This window comes from Desmodus rotundus, chromosome 8 (assembly GCF_022682495.2).
Source record: "Desmodus rotundus isolate HL8 chromosome 8, HLdesRot8A.1, whole genome shotgun sequence".
Lineage (NCBI taxonomy): Eukaryota > Metazoa > Chordata > Mammalia > Chiroptera > Phyllostomidae > Desmodus > Desmodus rotundus.
The window spans coordinates 35348187-35368354 of NC_071394.1; the positions used below are offsets into that span (position 1 = coordinate 35348187).

Here is a 20168-nt window from a genome sequence, read left to right on the forward strand (position 1 = left end):
TTACAAAGTTTGTGAAGAATCAGACTGCAGATGACACCACAATGCCACGTACCGTCTCTTGTAAAGAGAGGGCAGGAAGTACCTGGAAGGCCTTGGAAGCTGTCGAGGCCTTTCTGGTCTCATATCAAAAATTGAAGGATTTATCAGGCAGCTCCTCTTCTAGTAGGTGTTGATAAGAGAAGTTGTTTCAGCAGGGCTTTGTATGTTATTATAAATTTCAACTCGAAGTAAGGAATTTCAGAGAGGGCCCAACTTTGTAAAAATATTTCTTGGAACTAGTAATAAGGACCTGATGTTTTACTGCTTGTTATGTTTGCATTTCAACAACATTATTGTCCTTATTCTTTTACTGAATTTGTTCAGCGTATGATAAATCTGACGGTTTTATAGGCCTTGTTTGGAAGATGGCCAGCACTGATAACAGATAATATCCACATTATCGTTTACATCAATTCTGGAGGATTAACTAGCTTTAATGGTATGAGGCTGTATTGTAAGCAGCAGCTTCGTTAGCTTATAGGTTACATTGGTGAATTCCATGCGAGGAGACTTGTGTGTGTGTGTGTGTGTTTTGAAGTTTAACATTTTATTTTCCTTTTCTGTCATTATGCTAAGGATTTAACTGGCATTGTTCACCCCTCCCAGACTATTGTTACTTAAAAAAAAAAAACAAAAAAAACCCCACTATTATTCTTGTGCCTGTAACTCTTTAAGGTCTGGGGGCAGTGGGGTGGGAGGGGGAGGGCGCCTGGTCACAGTGAAAGCAGGACTATTGTTGTGGATAACAAGAAGGGACAAATTGAATCTTTTTCAGTCTTGTCCTTTTACAACTCCTCAACATCTGGGAGAAACTGTTCTCAGTGACTGTAATTACCATCAGTTACAACCCAAGAGTTTACTTGTGTCATTTTCAGTTTTTCTGATTTACATTGAACAGTTTCAGAATTGAGAGTGAAACACTCGAGAATTTTAATTTCCTGTGAATGCAGAAATTTTAAGAAACTCTTAATTTAGGCCTGCTTACAAAATGAAGTTTCTAAACCTTCAGTGCCACCCTCCAGTATTTTTTTACCTCCCACCTTTTTGTTGGAAAGTATTATTTCATTTTGATCTACAAAAATGTATTGAAACGCTCCCATCCATACAGTTTCTTTTATTTTAGATGATTTCTCTTTGTGCACCTGTACATTAGAAGTCATAGGTCTGTCTACCTAGGTGATCTGTTACCCTATCTACCTATCTCTGGTTTTCATCTGTGTTGCTAGAGTGGGGGAAAAAGTTAACTCACCTAGCCCCCAACCACACACTCTGGTGTGAAACACTAACATTACTGCCAACAGAGCTCACAAAGGGCATGAAGAATATCAGTCAGAGTCATCTAGATTAGAGCAGCACAGTTCTATTTGAGCACCTCGTTAATGAGGTTCACTGTGCATCATTTGGTTTGTCCACTGAAGAGCAGGCTGTGAATTCTGCTTCAGGATCACATCTACTTTTGGCCCTGTGGCAGGCAAGAGACAGTGCAGGAGCTGGCAGCCGCCTGCTGCCACCTTTCTTTCCCTCCTCCTTCCCCTGCTCCAGCCCTGAATTCACTCCCTCTCCTTTTTATTCTGCCTGAGAGCCTGTTGGTTTTTTCACTTTGTTGAGGAGCAGTGTTGGGGAGCAGCGGGCATCCCCAGCCTCATGGCCGTGGCTGGCAGGGTGCATCCGCCTGTCCTTGGCCAGTAACTATAGACTGCCTCCCCCTTGTTTTTTCCCTTCGGTGGTTTAAAGGTTGGTTGGCAACTGGTTCTGGGCATACACAGCCCGGGAAAATTGCTCAGAAAGGGGACATATGGGGCAGACACAGAAAAGTAATGAAGCAAGCATGTTATTAGAGCTGAAATGTTTAGATTTTTGAGGAAATGTATTTAAGATATCATTATATAAAAAAGGAAAACTTGGCACTTCCAAAGGAAACTAATGGTGTTTTACAGCTATGAATATAGGGGTTTGTGATCCAGCCTTCAGTAGATACAAATAAAATATAAGCAGTCTGATGAAATGGTTTTAACTACACACAGACCAGAAAACGTTAGCTCCTTGTTTCACTCCATATCTTCTAGTCCCGTTGTTGAAATACGTCAGTGCCATCCCTCCATGCAAAGTTACAATTATTGGTATCTATTTGGGGAGAATTTAAAGGTAGATGATGCTGATGCTAATATTAAATCCCCAAACTGAGAACATACAACTTAAGTAAAACAGTCACTTATTTTAATTGTTTATTGAAAAGCTTTCTGATTTTTCTGATACTATACTTCTTAATATACATAGTGAGAGTTTGGGGGCGGCAATAGCCATTTTTATCAACAAACGTACCACATGATACCTACTATATGAGGCACTCTGTTGTATACTGAGGGTTATATTTTCATGATAAAATTTCACTTAAATTCTTATGATTTATAGATGGCTACTTCCAGGATGAAAAGTCCCTGGCATTTTGTTGTTGTTGTCAAAAAGCTTTCTTAGATTGGATGAGTAATATTTTTTTCTTACATGCTCATGATTGAAACCCTAGGAATTGTGGTCCCAAGAAAAATACAGAAAACGAGTGTTTGTAGCATATCATCTGGGAAGGGTCTGGTGTCCAGTCCAGGCTTTTGCTCTGCCCTCTGGGCTTTAATGCTTCCATCAGCAGCCGGCTCCCCTGCCCTCTTTGTAACTCCTGTGCCTCCTCAGGCCCAGCGCAGTGCCTCCTCCGTGCCAGCAGGCAAAATGTTCTTTCCTGAATGTCATAGTACAGAGGAGTGCGTACCGTTGTATAACACTTCACCTACTTTTCCTTAGGTTTTCTATATATGAATTTATCTCCCCTCCTTGTTTTCTTCTTGAGAGTGACGTTCCTCCTCATGCTTCTTGCAGCAATGAGCCTGGTATACCATGGCCACCCAGCAGGCAGGCAGGCAGGCCGACTGGGTGAATAAATGATGTTCAGGGTGAGGGGACAGTCAAGTGAGGAAGCTCATGCAGTCCAGGTCTCACTGCTTCCCTCACCTGACCTGTGACTGCGATTAGAGGAAGAATGCCTTATTTGATGAGAGACCCTTTGCCATACATTTCAGTGAAGAGCAGGAGTGTGTCAGCCTATGTGTTGATTCCAGTTCTACCGTTTGCTAGTCCTCCCATCGGCCCTATGCTACTGACTACCCTCATTTGACAGAAGTGGTCATTAAGGCGGGCGAAGCAGCTTCTTAAGGTCCCATCAAGTGGTGGCCTTGGACATGAATACTGGCCATTGTCTGCTCTACTGGCTCTCCCAGTCTGGTTTTTCTTGGTACATAGTAAATGCCAAATGATCAGTAACTAAATACAGATTATACTTATTATCAGCCCAAAAATGTGACGACAGCACAGGACCTTGGGACTCTGTTACATTGCTCCCAGCAGCAGGAAGCTCAGGCTTTAGCTTTTAGATACTGTCCCTCCTGTGTGACCTGTGACTACAATGTGCAATTGGTGCAGCCTCTCTCAGCTGCTACAGTGTTGCTTCCTCTTACTTACACGTGACTCCTAAAAGAAAAAACCTAACTCCTCTGCCTCCTTGGGTTGGAGTTGAGGCTGGAAGGAAAGAGTGTAGTAAGACTGAGCATCCCAGCTTACATGGAGGGGAGCAGCTGGTCCGTTTGATGGGTAGGTGACAGCAATGCAATGGTCACTCTCAGGAGGTATTTTTGTAGCCCACCTTCCTCTTTGTCCTTGCTCTTGCTGAACCTTTTGCTGTCTAGCGTCTTCCTCAAATCCTTGCCCTTCCCTCTGATTTTTCCAATCTGGAAAGAAAGAAAAGCCGCTACAGAAAGTAAAGGACAGTAAAGGTGAATTTAGCAACCTGGGGAACAGAAGGAAGGGGGAAATAGCGTAGAAGAACTCTAGGAAATACTTTGAATATTGTTTAAAGCTTTTTGAGGTTCCATTTATTTGTTTATTTTATTTTGGAGGGCTAAGCAATTATTGAGCACCTTGAATAACAACTACCTTCCATGTCCTCAAAATCTTTGTTAGTCCCTTTGTTTAGTTTGTTGAGAACTCCACTTCTATTGCTCTTGGTCTTTGCATATTTAAATATTATTTGGGTTCTGCTAATGACGACCAGTGTGAACTAGCTGATTCTCTTATTATTTGTCCTTTTATTTTCCTATGGAAAGAATTTAGCCAGCAGGAGCCAGTAATTGTCTTCCTTGGTTAGGGTCAGTGATGTTACCTGATTTTTTTTTAGTGCATTTGAAGCCCTTGGGTGAATCCCTGGAGGGAGGGAGTCAGGGATGTGAGAGAGTACACCGCAGCTAGGAGGTGTGCTCAGTTAAATGAGCTGCCTTCCGTGTGCACTCAGGAAAGAGTGGGGCGGCAGGAAGTTCCTGTTGGAGGGCCAATGCTTAGGGAGGCCTTGTGCAGGGCTAGGAGAGGGGTGTCATTTCTCCCTGTTCAGATTTGGAAACATTTGACTTAGTGGAGTGGCACTGCCTCTTCCCGGGGCTGTCTGTCATGGGTGAGCAATTGCAGCACAGACTTCACATTGGCCAACCCAAAACAGAGACTGGGAGGGGCCCCTTACAACACCTGTAGTTTCCACATGGTGAAAGATTGCTCCTGAAACTGGAGGCTGGTAGCAGAAACCCAGAGCTAGCAGATTGTGGTTCATGGTGCTGATGAAATACAACTCCTGGTTAAAGAGTATGGTTCCAGTGAGGTAGGCTTGGTTTTGGGTTTTTTTTTTTTTTTTAAATAGTAACCTTTACATTTGCTTAACCTTTTAGCAAGGTGGAAAAAAAAATGCAGCCTTTTGTTAGAAAGCTATACATGCACATCAGTCAAAACTGTTGTCAATTTCTGATTGAAGTCAAAGTTTCTTCATTGTTGGTAAATGAATCAGACACTTGATCATCAGCTCTTTTCACTCCCCCCCACCCCCTGTGTTTTCTGTTTTAGTTGCTGATATGTGTTCAAGATGAGTGGAATGGGAGAAAACACCTCTGACCCGTCCAGGGCAGAGTCAAGAAAGCGCAAGGAATGTCCTGACCAGCTCGGACCCAGGTTAGAGTCTTGCTTCAAAACAGAATGATTGTTGCCCGTGAAAGCCACATGCATGCTTCCTTGATATTGTAGCATTAATTTTACACCTGATTTAAAGGTTGTGATTATTTTTTTCTCCTTGACAGTTAATTGAATATGTATTATTTAGCTGACTTTTTTGGAGATGATAATCATTTACTGATCTTATTATTCATGAAAGAAGAGGAAACATACTCTTCTGATATCCCCTGTGTACTTGGCTTTTAAAACCTGTTTATTCTTTAATCTTGAGTTTTTCACATTTTCTTTTCTGTTCTATAACAGAATGTCATAAAGGCAAGATTTTGTTCTTTTTTTCTCTTTTTTTTAATGAGCAAGACATGAAATGTTAAATCCACTTGCTTTTGAGTCGGTGATAAAGATTGTGGCTCTTCAGTGAGTAAATCAAATAATTTTAAAGCAAGTTCCATGCCATATGTTATGGGCAGAAATATGAGTTGCTCTAGCCTCCACACAAGGTAATTGAGCAGGATCTTTTAAAGTTTAAATACATATTCTCTGAGCTAGCAGTGTTCCTCTTCTAGGAATTTTCCGACAATATGCTTTTACAAGGGCAAAATAATATATGTTTGGGGTTACTTATTACAGCATTGTTCATAATCGCAAAAGATTAGGAAAAACCCAAATGCTTGTAGGGAGCTATTTACACTATTTAAACATCCATAACCTGGAATACAACACAGGTTATTGTGAAAAAGAATGTGGGCACTGTTTCTGGATTGATATAAAAAAACCTCTTAAGAATATTGTTAGAAAAAGCAGGGTTTAGAAAATGTTTATGAAGTACTGCCATTTGTGTAAAAAGGGAAGAAAATAAGAATCTATTTTTGTATTATTTTAGGATAATTAAAATAAGTAAGAGTTGTTATCCATATTGGGGGATAGGGACGAGAGAAATAGGGAACAAAGGTAGAAGAGAAACTTCACTCTTTTGATGATTTAAAAAAATCATGTAAATGACTTTAAAATTTGAATGAAAACAGCCACTTCTATTAAATGGCCAGTAAAACAATGAAATGGGGAATGGTAGGGAAGAGGACTAGAAATAGTCATAAAGGAGGAAGAGAAGAAGAAAGAGCAAAGAGCCAGTGTTTTATATTTCCTTTTCTCCTTCTAGGTGCCAAGCAAAATAAGCCTGTTAAGTCACCACTGTCCACATCCCAGCTCCTGTGTGTTGCCTCTAGATTCCCTAGTACTTCCTGGCTAACCGCAACCTTCTGTCTGTCAAACTGCCTTTAGTGCTTAGGAGCCCTCCTCCAGAAGGCAGTTTGGTAAACTGGAGAGGGTTCCAGCCAAGGGGCATTCTCCTAACCAGTGGTGTGCTGGAGTAGTGGCTGGCGGGGGTCTCCAGCCCTCTCCCCAGGGCTCCCCCTTCACCTACCTGTCATTTATTTATTATCTTGGGTGTGGGGGAGGGGAGTGATGGAGGGAGGTGGAAGTCTGTGTAGAGGGGTCCAGAAGGGGAAGTTGGCTCCTCCACAAATTCCAGCCACTCCCTCCCTTTCCCTGTTCTTAATCAGTTAGAATCTAGGAATAAACTTGAGACTTAGGAAAACCAAATTCTGGTCCTTGCTCTACCAGTAACTCACTGGGTGATCTTGGACAAATCATGTAACCACTGTAAAATGAAAAAATTGGAGTCCATCTTAGGTGTATTAGTTGGTGAAAAGAAAGCTAATATTTAGAGGTCAGTATATGGAAGTGTATTACAAGTTACAAGATTTTATAAATTGCTATTACACAAAAATATTGCCAATTTGTGAAAAATACAGAAAGCTGCTACATTAGCCAACTTGCTTTGCTTATACATTGTATTGTTTGAATGTTGTTTGTGGGCCCTCTGCTGTACTTGAGGGGGAAAAGGTCCACTGTTATTATCAGAGGGAACTCGAGTTTGCTGTTTATCAAAATCAAATGAGAAGATCTTGCCAATTTTTTTTTCCTTCCCTTCCATTAACTTTTTAAAACTTCAGTTGAACTTGGACCGTTTGTTTATATTTTGCATGTCATTCAGCTTGGACAGTTAACAAATATCCTGGGTCAGTTTCGCTTTTGCTTCTAGCAGTACTTGCATTATCTAAAAAGGCTCTTTGGTTGAATTACTGACATCCTAAAAAAGTCTATGAAATTATATAGACTTATTTCTATTATTTTTATGCTTTACCAAAAATCATTGAAATTTATTTATTCCTGTTTTAACTAGGTTGACTTTCCCTTTCTTCCTTTAGTAATCTTAAATAAACTTCAACATCTTTATAAATGTAACATCCTTTAACTTTTCCAAACATTCCTTTATTTACTCAACTGTATATTCCATAGCCAAGCATTGTACTAGGTAGGCACTGGGATGAGCAAAGTCACCCCGATCCTAGTCAGTGGGAAACATTAAGCACATTGGAAAAATGATCACACAAGTGAAATGTATAATTATAAACTGGGATAAAATAAATAAACTGGGCTTAGTTTAATTTTAAAAAAACATGCAACATTTAGAGCAAATTCAGGGATTTTTCCCCCAAAGTATTTCTGTGTTCACATAAGTAACTTTTGTTGGCTGTCTTTGTATTATAGTTTGTTTAACATGCTTATCTTTGTCATAATAGTTCTTTTTCAAATTCATAATAAAAACATGTTTCTTCTCTTTAGCCCCAAGAGGAGCACTGAGAAACGCAATCGTGAACAAGAAAATAAATATATCGAAGAACTTGCAGAGCTGATATTTGCAAACTTTAACGATATAGACAACTTTAACTTCAAACCTGACAAATGTGCAATCTTAAAAGAAACTGTGAAGCAAATTCGTCAGATCAAAGAACAAGGTAAGAGGACTGAATTGACATTTTGGAGATTTTAGTTTGTTTCTGTTTTCCAGGTGTGAGAAGTCCCTTCAGGGTCCCTTTAATCCATTTCTTAGGCTTAAATTATTGATGAGTAAATGATGTCACAGTGCAAGATAAATGCAAGTATCACTTGCAGGGGTTTATAAATAGGCTTTATATCAAATTCAACAATTCCCTGAAGACAGGAGACTGAGGTACGGCAGGGTGATGTAACTTTTCACCTGGTAAAACTCAGTTCGATGCCCATGTTCTGCCCATCTCGGAATTTCATGGCTTCACAGCCAAGTGACTTATCATGATCTGCGAGTGAGATGCCAGCTGAAGTTGGAAACCAGAAGTAAGGAAGTGGATCTCCTCCTGTTCCAGCGCGTCAGCACATTTCATGAAGTCTGAGCCCCGACTGGCCGAGCCACTAGATTAGAACTTCATATCCTGAGTGACAAGAGATCTGAAAGCCTCACACCTCTACTCAGAATTCTTTTGTGAAGTTGAAACACAGAACATGACAGCTCTCTTCCTGGGCTTGCTTTTTGGGATTATTTTCTGCCTCCCTTCTTTGATATTTTTGCCTTAAGAAAATAATATTTGAAAAAACACATTGGGACTTTGTGGTGCCAAAATAAATGTGTATTAGGCAAGTAGGAACAGTGTCTGGGTGCTCAGGGCCAATATATGCTCTTGAAGTATTCACACACTGCTTTCCTTCAGGGCTAGGGAGATTATTATCTCTTGTAATCTGTTTTTGAATGCATCCTCTTAGAGTTCATATTTTTTTATCTACCTTTTATGTAATATTCAAAAGAGGCAGATTTTAGGACAGTAATGTCTTTGTCTGTATAGGTATATGAGCCTGAAACTACCTGATCTGATCTGTTATAAAGTCCTAGCTACCTGCTTGCATATTATCATCATAGCCTTCTCCATTTTCATACTTGAAGCTGAATTTTATATAAAACAGTTTTACAAACATAGTCTGTCTTCTGAGAACTTGTAAGAAATATACACATAGCATACACAACAGTTTTTGATGTCAGCCCACCCTGAAAATCAGTCTTTAGTTCCTGGCTTTTCGGTTAAGATTATATCATAACATTCACCATTTAAGAAGTTTCTACTCAATGCCTGTCTCAGTCTCCCTTCATCTCTCTTCTCCTCCTCCTCCTCCTCCTCCTCCTTTTCCCCTTGAGATTCATTAATTACTGAAAACTCAGTTAATCTCAGTTGTGTATCTTTACTTTTGGCTATCAGCAAATGGGTAAAATAATATTCCTAGAGCTCTTAGTAGAAATAATTGGTTAAAGTTTTCTAGTGGTTTAAAGTTGCTGTATTTCTAGTTGCTGGTATCATTGCAGTGGAGAAATCACTAAGTTTCTTGTTTCAGTTTTCTAAAGTTTTGAATGATTGAATTTTATGAACATTGTGAACATTGGAATGTCCAATTTTGTGAACATTGCATGTTAGGCAGTACTTTACACTTTAAAACAGTTACATATATATATGTATGTATATATTGTTTTTTACTATCAAAGTCTTGCACAAGGTTTTAAAGTTTTGCGAAACCTTGGTAATTCCCCGTTCAAACCATCAGACACGTTTAGATATGTCATGCTGGGCCTCTGCCATACTTTCACTGTGGGTTTAATCACATGGCTGCGTACCGCAACCACCCAAGAAGCAGCAACAATAAACACCCTGTCACGTCGTATTCTTCTAATAATATTCCTATTAATTTGAAAAATTATGTGTTTTGAAAAGAGAAACAGAAGTTAGAAACCAAATGAAAAGAACACGTATACTTTTAAGTTTTCAACTAGTCTAGTATTTTCAGAAAATTGCTTGTTTAATAAATTGTCTTTTTAAAAAGAGCAGGACTTTAGAACCAAATTGGGCAGAAGTTGGTTTTGGAGCAGGGCAGATTATTCTCTCTCTCTGAAACTCCGTTTCCTCACACAAAATTTAGCAATCATAGCATCAAGGTTGTGCGTGAACACACTCAGCAAGGGCCTGTCGCAGTGAATGTTTAGTAGGTATACAATACATGTCTTTCCCACATTAAGCAGAAAGGTGACTTTTTTTCTTCCTTTATGCTAAGATCTTAAGACAGTGAGCCCTTCTTTCAGATGGAAAGGGCAGGGGTGGAGAGGTGGTTATGTATATCCTCCCCTTCAGGGTCATTTGGAGCAAGTAAGATTTTTCTAGTGCCAGTGAACTTTGCATACCTCTGCATGCCACCCCACCGACAGCTCTATTTGGGCCACTGTGGCTTCTCTCAGCAGTCAACAGCCACCAGGGTTCAAGAGCAACACATAAGTCCAGCCTGAGCACTGTACCTGCCCACCCAACTAATCCCCCATCATTCAGTATAAGTAAAGTCCAACCATCGTCTTTACATTATCCAAACTTAATTTGTATTTTAGTCACAGGTGTCAGCCTGAATAAAATTATAATTGTCCTAGAGAAGTTAAGCTGGATTGCATGATGTGCTACATCAAAGAAGACTCAAGTGGGAGCGCCAGGCTCATATTTAGGGAACGTTCCAGTGTCCAAAGCTCAGGCAGGTCAGCCAGGCATGACAAGCTCTTTCATTGAAGTCTACTCTGTCAACAGCTGCTCCTCAAGTTTCCATATACTTTATAAATAAAGGGAGAGAAGAAAGGGTATTTTTAAATGTCCTAAAGGATGGGAATTTGGAGGAAAATTGCCAGCTCGTTAAGTAAAGAAGCATCCTCTTGAGTATAGCCTGTGTGAGACATTGGTTTGGTAGCGCCGCCAGCCCGAGGGTAGCATTCACACTGTGCAGGGCCGTGCAGAGCATGTGTACACAGAGTCGGCACTTGAACCGTGCCACCCACTTTTTAGTACTGAAGTATGATGTTTCATCCTATTGGGGATGCTGCTGATACATGTTTAAAACTTTAGGCTTCTATACCTTTCAAACAGCAGTCCTAAATAGTAAATTACCTTTTTCCTAATTGGGGGGCTGATGTCATTTCTGTTTGTATAAAAAAATACAAATAATCTACTTTGGCTTACTTTCACACTTTTAATCAGGAACCTTAAAGATTTCTGTGGCAAATACACAGTGATTCCTGAGCTCCTAAAAAATAAAATTGACTCAAACAACCTGATTAAAAAATGGTCAGAGCATTGAATAGGCACTTCTCCAAAGAGGACATACAAATGGCCAAGATACATGAAAAGATGCTCAACATCATTAGTCATCAGGGAAATGCAAATCAAAGCCACAGATACCACCTCACACCTGTCAAAATGTCTATTATCAAAAAGACAACAAAGAATAAGTGTTGGAGAAGATGTGGAGAAAAGAGGACCCTTGTGCACTGTTGGTGGGATTATAAATTCATGTAGACACTATGCAAAACAGTATGAACATTCCTCAGAATACCCCAGAACTATCATATGGCCCAGGAATCCCACTTCTGGGTATTTATTACAGGGTTATTCTTTTATAGTAGCCAAGATAATGAAAGCACTTTAGGTGTCCATTGATAGATGAATAGATTAGGAAGAGTTGGAATACACACACACACACACAAAGGGATATTATTCAGCAATAAAATAGAGTGAAATCGTGCTATTTCTGACCACATGGATGGAGCTAGAGGGTTTTTATGCTAAATGAAATAAGTCAGAAAAAGTCAAATAACATGATTTCATTAACATGTGGAATCTAACTTTTAAAAAAAATGAATAAACAAAACAGAAACAAACTAAGAGATGCAGAGAACAAATTGATGGTTGCCACAGGGGGCAGGGTTGGGCAGATGGGCAAAGAAGGTGAAGGGGATTAAGTACAAACTGCCAGTTACAAGTAAAGGGGATGTAATGCACAGCATAGGGAATGTAGTCAGTAATGCTGTCATAACTACGTGTAGTGACAGATGGTTACTAGGCTTACCAGGGTGATCACTAAATAGATCGAATCACCAGGTTGTATACCCGAAACTCATAAAATATGTATGTCAACTGTAATTTAAAAATAAATTTAGAAAAATTAAATATTTATTTTTAAAAAGTCAAAATGAAGTGTAAACTTACTGAAACATTTAGGGGAGTTTCATAAATAATGCATTTCAACTACCCTGTTTAAAGTAATATGTCTTCTGTTACCCCAACATAGGCACACCTTTCACTGTTTTTTTCTAAAATGATAATTTTAAATGAATGTTGTTATTTGAAAAACATTTGCCACTTTTATTTAAAGCCATTTCAGTGCCCTATACATGAATATAGGGGGTACCAGTTAACAGAAAATTGGTTTCAACATTTTATTATTTTTCTAACAGCTTTGTGAGTGAATAGCAATAACAATGAAAATGTGTATTTCCAAGTTTGTGTTGGCACAAATTTGTGAATACTTCAGATACCTTACATAAGTGGAATCATGCAGTATTTGTCTTTTTGTGATTGGCTGATTTAACTTAGCGTAATGTTTTCAAGTTTCATTTACGTTGTAGCATTTGACAGGCTTTTCTTTTTAAAGGCTGAATGATATTCCATTGCATGTACATTCCACATCTTGCTTATCCACTCCTTCATCAATGGACATTAAGGTAGTTTCTACATCTCGGCTATTGTGAAAAATGCTACGGGGAACATAGGTGCACAAGTATCTCTTTGTGACTTTGTTTTCAGTACTTTTGGATAAATACCCAGAAAAAGGATTGCTGCATCATATGGCAGTTCTATTTTTAATTTTTTTACTTTGATTTTTTAAAAAATTTTTTGAGGAACTATGTCTGTACCATTTTTACAATCCCACCACCAAGGGTACCTGTTTTTCCACATCTCACCAACACTCGTTACTTTCTGGTGTTTTGATAGTGGCTATCCTGACAGGTGTCAGGTGATACCTCATTACATTTCCCTGATGATTGATGATGTTGAGCATCTTTTTCAAGGAGATATTTTGAAAAGAATAAGTATTTAATACCATATGTAGCAGTATTGAATTCCTTCTGAAGTCAAATGTCTTAATGCCATGTATTGTTTGGTAGGTGAAGGCACCAGTGTGATGCTAAGCTGAGACTATGGGGAGGAGGTAGTGAGGGGCAGGAAGATCCCTTGAGGCAAATCTGAAGTCAGTAGGAAAATGAGAGTAAGCCACAATGGCATTAAGATCTCCCTTCTAGACATTTGGCCTCATTTCAGCTGTTTCTCAAGCTCCCCTAAAGAATGCTTATTTCCCTGAAGCCCTTTATTACATTAGACTTCATTATGTAGGTTACAGGGAAGGAAGAAGTACTACCTTCATAGATCGTGCAGATTATGTTTTTCTATATGGCACTCATGTATGTCATTTACCAGTTCTTTTCCTCCTCTTATTACTGTTGTTCACTCTAAAATGTTTAATTCATTTCTCCTTAGAAAATGGTCACCTTTTCCTAATTACTGAGTCATTTATCTCGGATAATAAGTATAGGGGTCAATTTCTGTAATCATCTCAACTCTTCTGTCATCCTGGATGTTTTTAAAGTAATAATTCCAGGAAAACAATGATCGTGGTGTTCTTCCGCTCAGCATTGTTGGTAAGCAATGGGGGCCCCTTCACAGCTTGTGTTTTGCCATGAGTGCAAAGTTCAGTGAAAACTGGCCTTCTGCAGTTTTGGTCCTTATTATAATTGTTAGTTCAGCTTTTACTCCAGACATGGTCTTATCAGCATATCAGATCTCGAATCCTGGTTTGGTTCCTAAGAATGAGACAGTGAAGAGTAATTCACAGAATACAAGAATTACAGTTCTGCTTGTAATACTGACTAAAGACTCTGGATACCAATTACTTTACCCTGAGAATTGATTTTAATTTGACCTTTTTTATTGTGGTAAAATATACATAGCATAAAATTTACCATTTCTAAGTGTATACAGTTTGGTGGCACTAAGTGCCTTCACGCTGTTGTACAGCTGTCATCGCTGTGCATCTCGAACTTCTTCATCATTCTGAACAAAAATTCTTGATCTATTAAATAAGAATCACTCACCTGTTCTCCCCTTAGCCCCTGGCAACCACTATTTTGCTTTCTAACTCTATGAATTTGACTGTTTTAAGTACCTCATAGAAGTGGAATCATACAGTATTTGCTTTCTGTGAGTGGCTTGTTTTACTTACCGCGATGTCCACAAGGTTCATCCATGTGTAATGTATATCTGTTATTTCTGTCCTTTTTAAGGCTGAATCGTATTCTCTTGCATGTATATTGCCATGCTTTGTTTATCCATTTATCTATCACTGGACACTTGGGTTGTTTCCACCTTTTGACTATTGTGAATAATGCTGTTATATATACACCAATGATTATTGGTGTACAAATATTTGTTCAAGTCCTTGCTTTCATCTGGGAGGGGTCTGTACCTGGAAGTGGTATTACTGGATCATGTGCTACTTCTGTGTTTAAGTTTTTGAGGAATCATTATACTGTAAAAATGCTCTAATTTGACTTTTTAAAATCATATTTTAAAATATTTTGACAGGCTGAAATTTTCTATGGCTTAAGGTAACCCATTTTCTTATTTAGAAATCTTCAGGTATTTTGTCTCCAAAGTGGACTCCATATACCTCCTCCTTTTGTGTTTACCAAGGGACATATGAAATGTCATAAGACCTGTGGTGCTTGTCATCATTATCATCGTAGCAATAAGATAGCACAGCGAGGTGAAAATTAACCCTCCCAACTGCCGATAGTGAGACATGGTTAGGGGTAGGTAGTGGTGATCATTGCGTCAGTCAGGAAGTGCTGAGTCCTGGGACCCGGTAGCACATAAACAACGTGCTGCTGCCGTCGGAGAGCTTGGAGTTAGTGGTAGGAAAGACCGGCCATGGATGAGCGTATACGGGAGTAAAATGTATCTCCAAGGTAAGGCCGGTCTGCTCTGCAAAGTGTCCGTTCTTGTCTGGGTTTCATGGAAGGTACTCATGGCATTTCAGCTAGAAATGAAAGATAAGCCAGGGCCCATAACATTGAGCTCTAAAAATACTCAGTGCACATACTAACAGTGGTGCATGCATGCACACTATAAATTAATGTGGATATTTTATGTACATTGTACATACATATCAAAAATGCTGATAGAATGAGCTATCAAAGAAAGTTTCTTCTAGAGAACTGTTGCCTCAATGGCTGTGAGTGGATGTGATTAGCCTTATAGCTAACGGAAGAGTGAACAGGGAGACATTAGGATGTTGCCTGGGACCAAGAAGGAGCTGAGGTTCTAGAACAGTCTGGTGATGGTTTCCTTCTCGCCACACTGTTCCATCTTTCCTCTTTCCATGTGCTATTTAATCACTAAAATCTGGCCTGGTTGCCTTCTCATCACTGATCTTGCTCCATGGAATACCTGCAATGACTTCCTTTTGACCGCTCTGGCAGGCCCTCTTCCTCCTCCTCAACCTGCTTGCCTTCTCTGGTAGCTTTGAACTGTTGACCAATCTTCCTCAAAACACTTTTGCTTTTGGTCAGTTTGCTATTCATGCTCATTCATTTATTGCCTTCCCTCCTCATCTACTACCCTGAGCTTTCTTTTTGTCCCCACCTACATTCCTTCCTTAATCAGTTTTAGCTCTTTCAGCCTTCAGCTGTCACATCTGTGCTCATTACTGTCGCTGTAAGTCTCTGCCCTTGACCTTTCCACCTTTTTCATTGCACTGTTCCTCAGTGAGGACCTTCACCAGTTACCATCCCCCTGAGTTTGAAGTTTAGATTTTGCTCCCCATCTAGTTTTCCAGCTACCTGTTGGATATCTCCACAGGGTTTTCCTTACCTCAAACTGAACTTTTTTCTGCTCTCCCTCCTTAAAAAGTGGCTAGTCCTGTTTACTGTACTCAATCTGTGCGTGTCACCATGATCTTGCACAGGCTGGAAGCCTGAGTCCCACGTGCACCAACCTTCCCCTGCTCCTTTTCACCATGCTCAGCCAGCCAGCCAGCTCTGTCATTTCCTCGCCATGTTCTGTGATATCCCCCACCCCTTTTTACCATCTGTACTCCTATCCTAATTTAAGTTATCTTTCTCCCCTTAATTCATCTCTGCTTCACTACCTTCTATAACCCATACGCACTGCTACAAACATTAATTTCCTGAAAATGTATTAGATATGTAACTGCTATTCTCAAAACTTTCACTGAGTGTCTCCTGCCTCCAGACTAAAGTCAAATGTCTCCACAGGGTGTTCAGGGCCCTCCCCGCTCTTGTCCCAGCATATTTTGGAGGATTGTCTCCTACTTCTGTGTGTCTAGTGATTCCATTAGGCAAAACTGGAAGCTTTAATTACTCTCTAACCTATAGCTGCACAGCTTTTGTGTCATTGTTAAATAAAATATATATTTCATTTTGGTTTGTAATGGAATAGTTTAAATATTAAAAAAAACCCTTCTTACTAACATGTAAACTCTTTAGTGGAAGAGCCATAGCTTAATCATTTTTATATTTTTTCCTTAATGCCTTGCACATGAGATATTTTATAAGTTCATATAAATAATGGGCAGAAATAAGGGTGTAGAGGAAATGTGAAAGCAACAAAGATAATAGTGTTTTTCAGGTTTGAATAGAATAATGAGGATAAAAGATAGAAGGCATTTAAGAACCATCATTAACTACTGTGTCAAATTGAAATAGCACCACATGAAATAAATTGCAGTGGTAGAGTGTGGATATAAGCAAGGACAATGCCATAAGTATACTTAAACATGATGATTTCTCATTAGTTCACACTTATATTTGGGACACTTTTACCAGATGCTCTGTAGATGCCACATTGTGAGTCATCAGAGATATGCAGAGAAGCAAAACTGTCCCCACCATCCAGGGACTCATAATAAAGAAATCATTATAGCCTTTTACAACAGCTTGTCCTTAGCATACACATATCCTGCTCTCTGATTTGGGAACTCTCACTGTAGGGAAGCCTGTGGCTGTCCAGCTTGGCTTGTGCCTTCATTTAATACATGATAAAGCTGGTATTTAGATGATATAGATATAAAGCAAACTGGGATAGCAGAGGAAGTAGGAAATAAAACGTTTTTCCGCCTCCAAGAATATATTGACATCTATCATCTTGGTAATGTTTAGATAGATAAAGTCTGATATTAAGAATCAGGATTCCTTGTATCCAAGGCTGCTGTATTTTTTTAGCATTACTAAAAGAATGCCATGAAAATATATCCATACATAATGTTTTCAGCTACCTTCTCATCCCTTGCATCTTATTCTGTCCTTTGCTCCAATCCTGCATTTCCTCTGAGTGCAGGCTCCTTCGGGGTTGGTACTACTGTCTTTTTCTTAGATGAGGAAACTGATATGCAGAAACAGTTGTAAGGCTTAAACTAGTAAACCTCAAAACTAGTAAATGATAAGCTAGAATTCAGACCCCAGTCTGTTGGTGATTCTGAGGCCTGTGATCTTTCCACTGTGTTCCATGACCTACCTCCGAGGATGGTGGTCATGTCTTCAAATTTGCCTTTGTTTATTATGAGAGAAAATGTTGATCTACAGAGAAATTCCAAAAGCAACACACTCAAAACCAAAATAAAGATTTATAATAGTTACTGGGGTAGTTTTTTTTTTTTTTTAAATCCTCACCCAAGAACATGCTTACTGATTTTAGAGAGAGGAGAAAGGAGGGAGAGAGGGGAAGAGAGAGAGAGAGAGACACATACAGACAAACACACATAGACATCGATTGGTTGCCTCTCACAAGTGCCCCAACCAGAGACCAAACCCGCAACCGAGGCATGTGCCCTGACTGGGAATCAAACCTGCAACCTTTCAGATTGCAGGATGATGGTCCAACCAACTGAGCCACACTGGCCAGGACCATTAGGGGTAGTTTTAATGTATATTATTCTCAGAAGAGATTTTGATGATTTGGGGTTTGGTGTGATTTCGTTAAATGTCTTAAATCTTACAGAAACCATAGTCAAGGGCTATGAAGCAAATAGCTGCCTCTCACCCAGGTTCCTGTGTGTTGTACACACCTGTGCATTTCTAACCCAGCTGTTTCAATTACTGATGAACATCTCCCAATATCGTCTTTTTATTATCTTTTTCTAGTTATCTCAGTATCAAAGGATGAAAAGAAAAAGATACTAGGGTATTGTTGAGCAGTGAAAAAAATTCCTCATAGACATGAAAACTTTCTGAATATTGTTGCTCTGGATTCAGAGCATTCGCATTTTTCCACAAGCCAGATGAGTGACCTAAAAAAGTGAAGGACATAAGGTGTGAACTGGCATTGTATAGTTGCAGTGGCAGGTTACTAACAAGCCAATGAAGGTCCAGAGTCAGGGCCTCTAACTTGCACTGCCCCTTGTGAGTGCTGGGAGTCACAGAATGTTCTAGATAGGGAGGCTGCCTGTCGATCAGGAAGCACTTCATAAGCATTTCAGATAATTACCTAAAGAAATCTGAGAAGAAGAAAATTGAATCCTCTTTAAAGTTCTAGAGTTTTGCTTCTATTTCTTTTCTCATTCTATATAAATAAGAATGAGAATTATACTTCATTTTGTATTTTCAAAGAGCGTCCCTTCTCTCTGATTATGTAAACTTCAGGCTCTACATGCATAGATCCCTTCTCATACACTGACTGGGAAAGATGGATACATACGAGCACAAAGCAGAAGGGTCAGCTACCATGTAGAGTTTACTCATGGAGTGCTTACGTTTACCTACAGCACTTCATTTCATCCTTGCAGCATCCCTGCAGGGCAGGTTCAGTTATTAACTCCATTTTACAGGCAAGGAACCTCGGGTTTAAGTGACCTGTCTAGAATCACACTGTGAGGAGGTGGTGGAACTCGACAATTCAAATCCAGATCACCTAGCTCCAAGCCAGTGTCCCCAGCTGTCTACTCTTGCTTTGGTCTGCCATTTGGCAGGAGTTGTTACGCCCGAATGGGGTGAGCAGGTGTACAAGACCAGTTTAAGAACACTGAGGCACTGGTTGAGGTACCAGGAAGAATATTTCTTTGCAAATCCCTATTTCAGAGAATAATGTACACTTTTCAAGACAGCTCAGCTTCTCCTGTCAGGAAAAAGAAGTGATAAAATATCCCAAGAAAATAGAGTGTTGCTGTCTGGGCCAAAAGACTTCTTGGTGTTTAGCCAGCAAACTGGATCCCAAGCTTGTTTAGAACGCTCATTTTGTACCCTGGTGTGAGCAGAGAGGAAGTGTTCTGTCAGAGTGACTGTGTTATCGTGCTATCTGTCCATCCTGTCGGGCAATGTAACACCCAGATAATCAACGGTTCTGGCCTGGTGAAGGTGTTCTCTCTCATTTCAGGAAATATACCGGGAGCAAAACAGACTTGACCGACGATCCCTGTGACCATCCCAATGTTCTTTGGTTGTGGATCAGAAGTCAAGGACAGGGATGGCATCTGAGGGCCGTGTTTCATACAATAGTACTGAGCTCTGTATAACCTACGTAGAGTGTATTCTAACCTGTGTTCTGGAAAGGAAATATGGAAAGTGGAATTAGGGAAAATGGATATATTAGATCACACATATTTAAACTTGAAATGTTAGATATCCATGGCTGTCAGAAAGGGCACTTTTGCATTATGTTTCTCATCTCTGTCATTTTGAACAAAAGAAAAGCTGAATTCAACAGGATCACATAAAAAAAAAATATTGATTGTACCCAGCTGAGAAAAATTGTTCATTAAAATAGACTTAAATTCTGATGTTACAATGTGAGAGCCTTGATCACCTATAATAGATATGGAGTCCTTTTGGGCCCACCCGTTTTGAGAATAAGACATTTTGTCTTATGGAAGGAAAGTAAAGTGAAAGAAATAATGCGAATACTCAGCGTGGTGCTGCTCCTCACACGTTCAGTCCTAAAGTACCTTTTCACGCCCATTAAGGCCAAATGGGAGACATTACAGAATTCCCTGGCCATTTTGGGGAGCAGTATCTTCTCAACAGAGTGCTAAGCCCTTACTTAGGCCTGTCCACATAAGGTGGGCATATGCATACCCTGATTCTGTAAGGTTCCAAATGTCATATTTACCTTATTACAGCTGATAAAGGCAGGGGAAGGAAAGAGAAAAAAGCAAGCCCTATTGGAATTGACATAATTATTCTTTACCATCCCTAAATTAAGCTCACCTTCTTAAAAGCTTTTTTTATTTTGGTAGACCGTCTTCAATTTGCAGATTGTTTATGTCAGATGAGAAAACAGAACATATATTACTTTTTA

The 20168-nt window shown here is 39.5% G+C and overlaps 1 protein-coding gene across 2 annotated transcripts in view; it reads left to right on the plus strand.

The window, feature by feature from the left end:
• NCOA2 (nuclear receptor coactivator 2) overlaps nucleotides 1-20168 on the plus strand; it is a 287290-nt gene that overhangs the window by 188795 nt on the left and 78327 nt on the right. For both annotated transcript variants that reach the window (XM_053929705.1, XM_053929700.1), the window contains exons 3-4: nucleotides 4969-5073; nucleotides 7759-7931. In XM_053929705.1, the coding sequence (XP_053785680.1) occupies nucleotides 4988-5073; nucleotides 7759-7931 (259 nt within the window). In that variant the 5' untranslated portion in view covers nucleotides 4969-4987. The remainder of the gene's footprint in view (nucleotides 1-4968; nucleotides 5074-7758; nucleotides 7932-20168) is intronic.